Consider the following 10,589-nt stretch of genomic DNA (forward strand, 5'->3'; position numbering starts at 1 on the left):
TTTTAACGTCTTTTGGTATGACGCGGACGGGGATCGAACCCCGGACCTTCCGCTCTCCGGGCGGACGCTCTATCACTAGGCCACAGAGGCGGTCTCTTCACTTAGGACACGGTTGTCTTGGACATTTGTGTATGTTTACCTAAACAGAACAACGACAAAACCATCAAAGGCGTTTTTGATGATGATGATGAGGAGGAGGAGGAGGAGGTGGTAACAAAATAAAATAATAAATAAAATCAATAATAATATAAATACAATAATAATGATCTACTTCTGAAGTTCCAAACTCTGCAACTGAGAGGGGGCATGTTGGAAGCGCAGGGACTCATTTCAGGATTGTATGAATGTCAAAGGGGATGTGACAGCAGAAGAATAAGTGAGCACTGGATCAGCTCAAGTCAGCTAAAAGTCTAAGTAGAAGAAGCACAGCCATACCTCGTTAGCTCTGTTCTCACATTGTGATCCCACATGATTGAGCATTTCTTGAGACTCTAAAAGCAGATTTCTGTGCGTGTAGTTTCATTAGTTAAATTGTTCAATTTCCAACCGAATGCACTTTTAAGCAATTACCAATGTCTTCGAGAACGATTTACTGTCGTTTCAATTGTGATTCGCTGACGAAATTTATCAATCAAAAAAGCAGGTTCTTCAACATCGTGTTTTGTCCTTAATGAAAAATGTTAACACTCACTGGGAAACCCTTGAATATTCACAACATGTGTACCCACTGAGGATACCGTTGCCACATGTGACATGTATGCATAATGTAACGAATTGTAAACATTGAATACACACCGTGTAACCATTTCTACCGGTTTTGTACATGTACGTCAGCAAATCAGATTCAAAGCCACTAGTTCACTTTGAGAACAGCCTTTATGATTGTAGTTTGCCATGCTCTTTGGCATTTTGATGAATATGCGGATCTTAGAGATAGCAAAGATGCTTTCTCCAAATAAATAGATAATGGTATATCTGACGTCTGACATATGTCAGAGATATTTTATTTATTTGTCTGATCATATCACAACACCAAATGTGTCTGCACATTAATTATCCTCTTTTGTGAAATATGTCTATACATAGATCAGTTTTGATGTAGATGTATAATATGGGAACAACTCACAAAAACGGAAGTAGAAACCAAAATGCAACTTCCTTTCCTTTGGAATAAAGGATGATGTAGACACCGGATGAAGCAGAGGTATGCACAAAAAGTACTCAATATTTCTTTGGAAATATTTTTTATGCTTGTCCGTTTCCCGGTTAGTACTATACAAAGCACATGTCCATCTGGTAAGTCTGGTAGGTCATATAGATAACTATATCATACTTCAAGCCTTTCAATCTAATCGTACTGATGGTCAAAGTTAATATCACTCAAACAACCTTAACATGTATATCATAAACGTCCAGTTAACCGAAGTCACATATATTTCAAAGTCAGTGTCCTCCGTCTTGTGTGTTCCGTGGTTTCCTAGTTAATGCAATCAAATGTATACGCAGGTGTAGAGTTCATAATCTGATGTAAGTCATCTGTGTTCTCCGTTCAGGTAAAATATAAAACTGATGTTTTTCATTGTAAAAAAATTATTAAACAGATGAGTATGCAAAGCAATAACGCCTCGATACAACACAGAATCCTACCCCAACACTCGTTTGGCCGTCTAGCTGATTCGGAAACTGCAGTATCTGATTGTCTTCAACTACATGTGCAAAACATATACAATGTACTTCAACAGACAACATATTACTTACCTCAGGAAACTGACGATTGTGGGAGAGTACGACGCTTATCCAAGAAAACTTCACTCCACCTGACCCTTTAAGCTGTCGTCTACCGTTGCTACACATACGGTCGATCGCAGGCGTTGTGGAACTGTTAGGAACTTGAAAGCGAGTTTATTATTCCCGCCCGGACAAAACACTTGTATCGCATATATTGATCAGTAAATTCGTTTACTCGGGCATTATATGATGGGGACCGTTAAGCCAGTGGGGTTATAATCGTTGTTGTGTCTCCTCGAGATTGGACGGTGAAATAAATACGGCATTAAACTGTTGTTTATGCCTTTGGTGATTCTGGCTACCCTTCGCACCAGCCTGTGCCAGGTAATTTGAAAAGCTGCACAGATTGTGTTATTTACGTCATTGTTCATGCTAACTACCCTCGCTTAACGGAAACAGATTGTTTAATTGATGCAGTAACTCTCCAGTAACAGGATTAACGTGATAACGAGAGCCCTCGTGTGTCGTTAAGGTGTCGCTGTTGTAATTTATACTCACTTTTCTGTCAAAACCAGGTTTTCCGCTTCGTGTTCATTTGAACAACTTCCATCACAATATTGATCATCAGTTTCAGAGGATACGTCAAGCAATTTCTCCCTTTCACAAAATTGGTTTATATGACATCGTGCCTGTGCATCGTAAATCACGGCCCGTGTAATGACATATTGAACTTCATTATATATTAAGTGAACTATGGAAGTTTATGGTATGGGAGTAAATTACATCATTTACATGACGTGAATGTCAAAAAGCAGTAATTGTTATGAGTTAAGACCACTTAGCATCCCATTGCTCGTTATTTAAACAGGAGAGGAGCAAAACAATACGGTTTTATCTACATTGTAAATAATACTGTCATGATTTGATTGTGTTATATGAAGGGCAGGTGGGCCTTGTCGTCCAAGGTCATGCGATTCGCTGTGAGAGTTGCGTACCTTATGTATGCAGAACCATTGATCGTGGGTTCGAATACAATATTGGACTTGTTAACTATTCTTGGTTTGTCTGCACCATAACGGTGGTTGTGGTGTTATAGTTTAAAGGAGATCCATAACCGTGTTAAACGTCTGGAGTGGCGTACCTTAGGTGTGCAGAACAAATGATCGTGGGTTTGAATCCTAAATTCGACTCGTTAATAACTCTTCGTTCGTCTGCACCACAAGCGTCTTACACGTCTAGAGTTGCGTCCTTTAGGTGTGCAGAACCATGGATCGAGAGTTCGATTCCGATATTCGGCTTATTATTGAGTTTTGGTTTGTCTGCATCATAGCCACTTTAAACGTCCAGACTGGGCATCAAGTTTGACTTTTCTCCCACATTTGATAACGCACCGTGATATGACTGAAATGATGTTAACAACGGCGTTCGACCCGCCCACTCTGCACTCGCTCACCTGCAATAATTTTGTTAAGATGTGTTTTCTATAATTGCCGACAGGTGTTTTAGCTCACTGTTTCCAAGTTATGTTGTTGACGGGCCAGGGCCAATTATGCCATATACCTGATCTATAATGACCCCATGACCCTCCGTGCAATGGGACAGATGTTGTTGCTCGGGGATACAGAAAACAAATCGTTTGTCGTCACACTGTTATCATGCGTACGGCGACTGTTATAGACCGGATGAAGGAGTGTACAACAGCGTTAATCTACTTTGTTAAGCAGTCGAAACCAGCAATGGTTGACTGGGTAATTATCATCTGTTGATCAAGACTTTCTCATCATTCCTCTGTACAAATTATCTTTAGTATAACTACTATTGACTTACACAAATAATATCAAACAATAGTTAAAGGCAAACATGACTCAAATCTTAGTTACAGTAACGGGTGCAACGAACACGTTAGATCAGTATGAGTATGAGTTTATCCAATTCATGATGCGCGATGTATCTTGAATGAGTAGGTGAGTTGGGTTTAGTGCCGCTTTTAACATTATTCCCGTTATATCATGGCGTGTCAGCGTAATGTGGGAGGAAAGCCCGAAGTGATGCAGGTCTCAGACGTTTACCACTTCGGTGAAACCCACGAGCACGGGTATGATGCTGACAAACCCAGAAACATAATCGGGGCGAACCGGCATTCGAACCCACAATCATAGGTTTCTGGTGTACCCAAGGGACGCAACTCTGCACAGCGAATCGCGGCGCCTTAGACGACTAGGCCACACGTGCCCCCGTATCTTGAATGAGAGAGTATGGTTTGCGATGCTATCAGCAATACTGAAAGAATATCACTATAACATCACAATAACATTCATGATGCTTCCTAAATTTGAATTGTACAGAAACGAGAAGGTATGTATGATATTTATCAAACGTATATTTAGATCTGGGATTTTTTCGAGCATCAACACAACGATATAATGATTTTATTCATAATTTCCATTTGAAGGCACACCACATACACTGTAAACTACGTACAACGATATAGGATGAACGATATAGTGATGGGTATTTTGTACTTATTTTGCTCATTCAACTCTGTGCTACAATAAGTCCATTGGTCCCATAGCTAGAATCGGCCATTGAGGTAGCCATCTTGGATTTCAAGTGAACCGATATCATTAATAGTCCTCCAATTTCAAACTTCATCCTCTCTTGGTTCAAACGTGAAAGTGTGGTGTTGTCAACATTAACACACTTTAAGGGCCCAATAAGACAGGAATGCTCAGGGTATTCGGGCTATTTCAAATAATTTAATTAATCCAAGCCATTATAGTTAGATGCAAAAAATACCTCAATTTCACAAGCTACGTCGTAAGATCATAAAGACCAATGTAACAGAATAATTTATGACTGTCCCTTTGAATGCAATGATATCAAGCATGTCACGTCGAAATATAGCTTGAATTTATGTTCAACGATGAGTCCATTATATACATGCAATAGAATACTTAACTATATTTCTTTTTCAGGTTCATTTGAATGCGCTCAAGTGTTAGGAGAGCATGAGAGTGATAGACATTGGCAAATGTGTGTTCCATGCCTGCCAGGACTTGTCCAGTGATCCTCATCAAATGTTGAAAAGCTGTTTAAGCTCACCTTCACATCGTCATATCCATATAAGGCAGCTAAATGTTCAGGTTGTCAGAAAATACTATTGTTACAGGCATGCCTTAATTTACCAGCATGATAAGGTTACACTTAAAGTTTGAGATATTGCTACTTTGGAAATCCATTGCACTTATTTGTGATAAAATAAGTTTGTTAAAAGTCTTATAAGTCCAGAAGACATCATCATGTTCACTAGTGGCATACCATATTAAACTCGTACATTATCAACATGAAAATGATATGTAAATTAAGTAATGCAATAATTGCTTCGGTGGGGCCCTTCATGTCCGTTTCCTGGACAGCTTTCAAGAAAGGTCCTGAAGTAATGTTTTATGTTTCGATTATATGAAATAAACAATCACTTGCTACACAACCTTCTTGAAAAACAACTTATCATTTGAACTGTTTTCTTACAATTACATCTATAAATAGATACTAAAATTGTAATAAGTGTTTTATAATGAAACACTATCAATGTTGTGTACACCTTAATCTGGTATCCATGTATTATAGCATAAGAAAATGTCCAAGTCAGTAGAGCACTAAATACTCTTGACCAATCTCCGTTCAGTAGTTTTATGTCAACTTACTTATAGTGTAAAGTATTGTTAACAAATAAAAACCTTTCAATTTACCATAAGAAATATTTGCTAAAAGCTGAGTCCACTGTACGATTACGACAATTAAGAATATGTTTTTGAATCACTATCATGCTCAAATAGTGATTATGCTAGGTGTTCGCGATAAGATGAGCATGTCTTGTCCCACAGTTGGCATCCTTCTCAACGGTAACTGCTGCAAAAGTTAATCTAACTGCTTTCGTGAAATATGAAAGTCCCTTAACTATTTTCTTGTGAAACTATTTTAGGCAATAACATACTTCACACTGACACTTGACAATGATTAAGAAATAGCATGTAGGAAGCAACGAGGAACATAGTTGAAGCAAACCAAACAGCCGAAGAATCCTGTCAGTAATTGCTCATAAAAAGTGTATATCCGCATTGGTAAGCACAGTCAGGTTTGTTTTTGCACAATGAATGACTTTTGAAAGTTTGTTCCAAGTTAACTCGAGGATTTTTGATGATTGAATTAAGTTGGACATTAAAAGAAGGCAGTTTTGAAATTTGATATGGTCGACGAAACAAATCAGACCAAAAGATATTCTTGATCCTTGTAGTACAACAAATTACATAAGCGACAGAAATTCCACAAACCTAAAGATGGTGACATATCGCCCTATACGAATATGTTCCTGTACATGTAATTGTCTTTTTTCGCGCCGAAGTATATCAAAATGTATCTCTCTCTTTAATCCTGGTGTGTCGAATTGGATGTGTCGAATTCCCTGTTGCCTCGAGCTCAGTTTGTTGTCTCAAGAGTTAAAAATAGGTCAACTCTAACCAGGGTAAATCGAATTCAAAATGTTTGAAAAAACATACTAACTTAACTCGAGTTACTAGAACTGGTCTAAACACGGTACGGTGGATGTATGCAAAATAAAATTCTTCCAGATTGCTTGTTCAATTGTTGTTTTTGATATGATCACGATCCGCTACATAGAGTAAAGCCTCGCTAACTACAAAATCGAAAGTATATGGCGTTCTCTGTAGTTCCAGAGCATAACACAGTGAGGTGAGGTGGAATTGAGTTAATGTCGTGTTCAAGATTATTGCACTTATATAGCGATGTGTGTGTGTGTGTGTGTGTGTGTGTGTGTGTGTGTGTGTGTGTGTGTGTGTGTGTGTTGTGATTGTGTGTGTGTGAGTGTGTGTGTGTGTGTGTCACTGTACTGACTCCGAGCTGATTTTAGCTTGTCCTTGTTTAAGCCCCTTAATTCCCAGCGCCAGGCAGGGTAACAACATGTACCCAACCTTTCTCTACCGCTCTACGCTCTACGCTCTACCACTAGACCACCTAGGCGGTCCTAATAGCGGAAGAGTGTCATGAGATCACGATTGGTTCAAAACTACACATAACTGTTATGAAGTTCTACAGACAGGAAATAACGCTGTAGACACGGCAGTACAAGACAGACTAGTGCAAAATGGCAAGTAGCAGCTGTGTTGATTTTACGGATTTCACAATACTCTCTGTTAGCCGTTCTTCGATAGTCTGGGTTTCTGTCTGACATATATTGCCACGCTTGCTTCAGACAATCTAGAACCCCTAGCAGGGTGTCTAAAATTGCTTACCGATTGGGTTGATAAAGAAATGCCTCTAAATACATAGTATTTATCTTCTTTAGCGAACGAATCATAGTCGAACGTAGATCAGCTAATCACAGACTGCATCCTTGATAATCCAAGGTATATGTCTCCATTCTGTTGTGATAAACACCTATTTGCTGCATATACATTTCGTTTCATGAAGTCCCATTCTCTCTTATCACTTTGACCGCCTTCGTGGTCTTGTGGTAGAGCGTCCGCCCGGCGAGCGGAAGGATCGGGGTTCGATTCCCGGCCGGGAAAAGATGGTACTTGTTGTTACCCGTCCGGCGCTCGGCATTAAGGTGCTAAAAGAAGGACTGGTCGGCTCGGAGTCAGTATACTGTGTTTGAGTGGGGTATTCATGTTAAACTGCGGCATGGTATCTCAGTGGGCTAGCACTATAAATCGGCATCAGTCCGGACTAGTACAAGCAGCCACACAAACACACACACGTTCATATACGTCGCTATATAAGTGCGATAATCTTGGATGCGTCGTTAAACCCCTTTTCACCTCACCTCTCATCACACACTGAATTTGTATCGCTTATGGGGCTTATGTCAGCATTATGTAATTTGAAGTGAGGTGAAATGGGGTTTAACGTCCGTTCAAGAATATTGCACTGTTCATGCAATGTAAGTGCACGTGTGTGAGAACGCGTGTGTGTGTGTGTGTGGCTGCTTGTACTAGTGCGGACTAATGCCGGGTTTACGGGGCTATCCCATGAGAAACAATGTTTAACATGCATAAGGATACCCCACTCAGACGCTGTATAATTACTACGAGCCGACAAGTCCTTGTTTCATCCCCTTAATACTGTGAGCAAGGCTGAGCAACAATCTTTTAACATCTTTTGATGTGAGGCGACCAGGCATTTTTAGTTTGACCCGGGCTAAAAACGAAGCAATTGTAGCGAATGGAACCAGAGTTTTTAAGCATTAAACATTTGACATATCATAAAATGGATAATTAAGGATGAAAGACTGCAGGATTCTCATTCTTTTAGCAGAACGTGACAGCATCATATTATGATGTTATTCGAAATGACGTCATTTTGAGGAACAACATCGCGTTGTGACAAAAGTCCGAGGGAAGAACGCGTCACGTCCAAAGGATATGATATATCGTATCCACGGCAAGATTCATATCGGCCACCTACTGGTTGGGAAGAATCTTTCATATACGTAGCCGATATGATGCGTAGGTATCATCGCATGATGAATCGTCATGCTGTCATGCTGGATGACGTGTGTTGTCGTACCCCAATCTCGTTGGAAGTTACTCATAATATCAACCACTGGATTACCTATCAAGTATTTTCACACCGACGCCTTATCACTGAAATATTGCCGAGCACAGCGTTAAACAACAAACAAGTTTTAATTTACACGCTTTTGGAAACATTGCAGTTATATCACAAAGGCAGATACCAAAAATGGGCTTCGCGGAATCGGTTAACATTTATGTGTTTGACGTCTACATTAAATACAAAGGGATAAATGACCAACCCCATAAAAGCTGTGGAATCGTTTGCGTTCAGGTCTTTGAAGTCTGGCAAGTCTTTGTTCATATGGTCGCCAACTGATCACGATTTCTACAAACCCCACTAACATGAGTGAGTGAGTGAGTGAGTATGGTTTTACGCCGCTTTTAGCAATATTCCAGCAACATCACGGCGGGGGACACCAGAAATGGGCTTCACACATTGTACCCGGGTCTTCAGCGTGACGAGCGAACGCTTTAACCACTAGGCTACCCGACTGCCCCTCCACTTACATGAAGTATACACGAAATGTAATACAGACATTTTTTGGCTAAAGTAAAAAGTAGATTGAATATTCTTCTTGTCGAAGGAAAGTTTTATATCTCCTCAAAGTATATAACCGTGGAATCCATAGCGCTAGTATGTCGCCATATCTCTAACCAACCCCATCGACCAAAGAGTCGTGATGAATGTATAGCCTCCCACTCCCGCCCACTAATGTTATTAAAGCGAATGACTGAATGCAGATGACGTTATATGTCACACATTTCATGACAAACCATTATTATGTCTGCCAATTTAATATATCGAAGAATGGTCTCAGAACTCGTTTTGCCTGAAACTATCGAAACAATACAGTCGAACCCCGATGTCGCGAACTCTGTTGTGTCGAATCACCGTTTATGTCGAACTCACAATCAAGTCCCGGCAAACGCTTACTATTACTATTTATAATTCTATTATCCGGATGTTTCTAACTGAATGTGTTACAAAGCAGTAACAACCCTCTTAATAAGAAAATATTTCGAAATGAACACCAGGGTAATTACTCGCGAATAGAAAATTATTTCTGCTTATACACTACTGTCTCAAACCTCGGGCATACACTGAACATGAATCCTCGATGTTACCAAGTATTACACAGAAATGCTAAATCTAATCAGTCTCTGAAATGTAACGACTCTGCTACCATACAAAGACGCGTTTCCTCTGACAAAGTAGAGCTAAATGTAGAAATCCATCCTTGCTTTGTGCAGTACTTGGTACCATCTGATATCCTTAGCTTCGGGGAAAGAAGCTTTGAATACAAATACTGATTGCTAAAATGGAAAGTCTGTATGGGAAATGTGAGTGAGGGAGAGACAGGCAGGTAAGGGGAGAGACAGCTGGTGGTAATATGGGTCTAGGACAATTGCCACCAGGACAACTGCATCCAGGACAACGGCCACTCAGACAATTGCCACCAGGACAACTGCCACCAGGACAACTGCCACCCAGACAATTGCCACCAGGACAACTGCCACCCAGACAAGTATCGCCTCGGACAAATGCCACCCAGACAATTACCACCTGGGACAACTGCCTCAGACAATTACCACCTGGGACAACTGCCACCCAGACAATTGCCACCAGGACAACTGCCACCCAGACAATTACCACCTGGGACAACTGCCACCCAGACAATTACCACCTGGGACAACTGCCACCCAGACAATTACCACCTGGGACAACTGCCACCGAGACAATTACCACCAGGACAACTGCCACCCAGACAATTACCACCTGGGACAACTGCCACCCAGACAATTACCACCTGGGACAACTGCCACCCAGACAATTGCCACCAGGACAACTGCCACCCAGACAATTGCCACCAGGACAACTGCAACCCAGACAATTGCCACCAGGACAACTGCCACCAGGACAACTGCCACCCAGACAATTGCCACCAGGACAACTGCCACCAGGACAATTACCACCTGGGACAACTGCCACCCAGACAATAACCACCTGGGACAACTGCCACCCAGATAATTACCACCTGGGACAACTGCCACCCAGACAATAACCACCTGGGACAACTGCGACCCAGACAATTACCACCTGGGACAACTGCCACCCAGACAATTACCACCTGGGACAACTGCCACCCAGATAATTACCACCTGGGACAACTGCCACCCAGACAATTACCACCTGGGACAACTGTCACCCAGTGAATTTACTATAGGTGGAAGGACTATTCCTACCACATTATTTTTGTACTCAATGAA

General features: G+C 41.0%; 2 protein-coding genes across 2 annotated transcripts in view; one reads left to right on the plus strand and one right to left on the minus strand.

Moving 5' to 3' along the window:
• Positions 1-1,924, minus strand: part of LOC124131335 (FMRFamide peptide receptor frpr-18-like) — a 145,701-nt gene extending 143,777 nt beyond the window's left edge. The window contains exon 1 of the mRNA XM_046494547.2: positions 1,759-1,924. The gene's annotated coding sequence lies outside the window, so the exon portion shown is untranslated. The remainder of the gene's footprint in view (positions 1-1,758) is intronic.
• Positions 1,925-9,712: 7,788 nt separating this feature from the next.
• LOC125371937 (basic proline-rich protein-like) lies at positions 9,713-10,384 on the plus strand. The gene has a single exon (XM_048380637.1). The coding sequence runs from the start codon at positions 9,713-9,715 to the stop codon at positions 10,382-10,384; it is 672 nt and encodes a 223-aa protein (XP_048236594.1).
• Positions 10,385-10,589: the final 205 nt, after the last annotated feature.

The sequence above is a fragment of the Haliotis rufescens genome, unplaced genomic scaffold (assembly GCF_023055435.1).
Source record: "Haliotis rufescens isolate VD_foot unplaced genomic scaffold, xgHalRufe1.0.p SCAF_1, whole genome shotgun sequence".
Taxonomy (NCBI): Eukaryota; Metazoa; Mollusca; class Gastropoda; order Lepetellida; family Haliotidae; genus Haliotis; species Haliotis rufescens.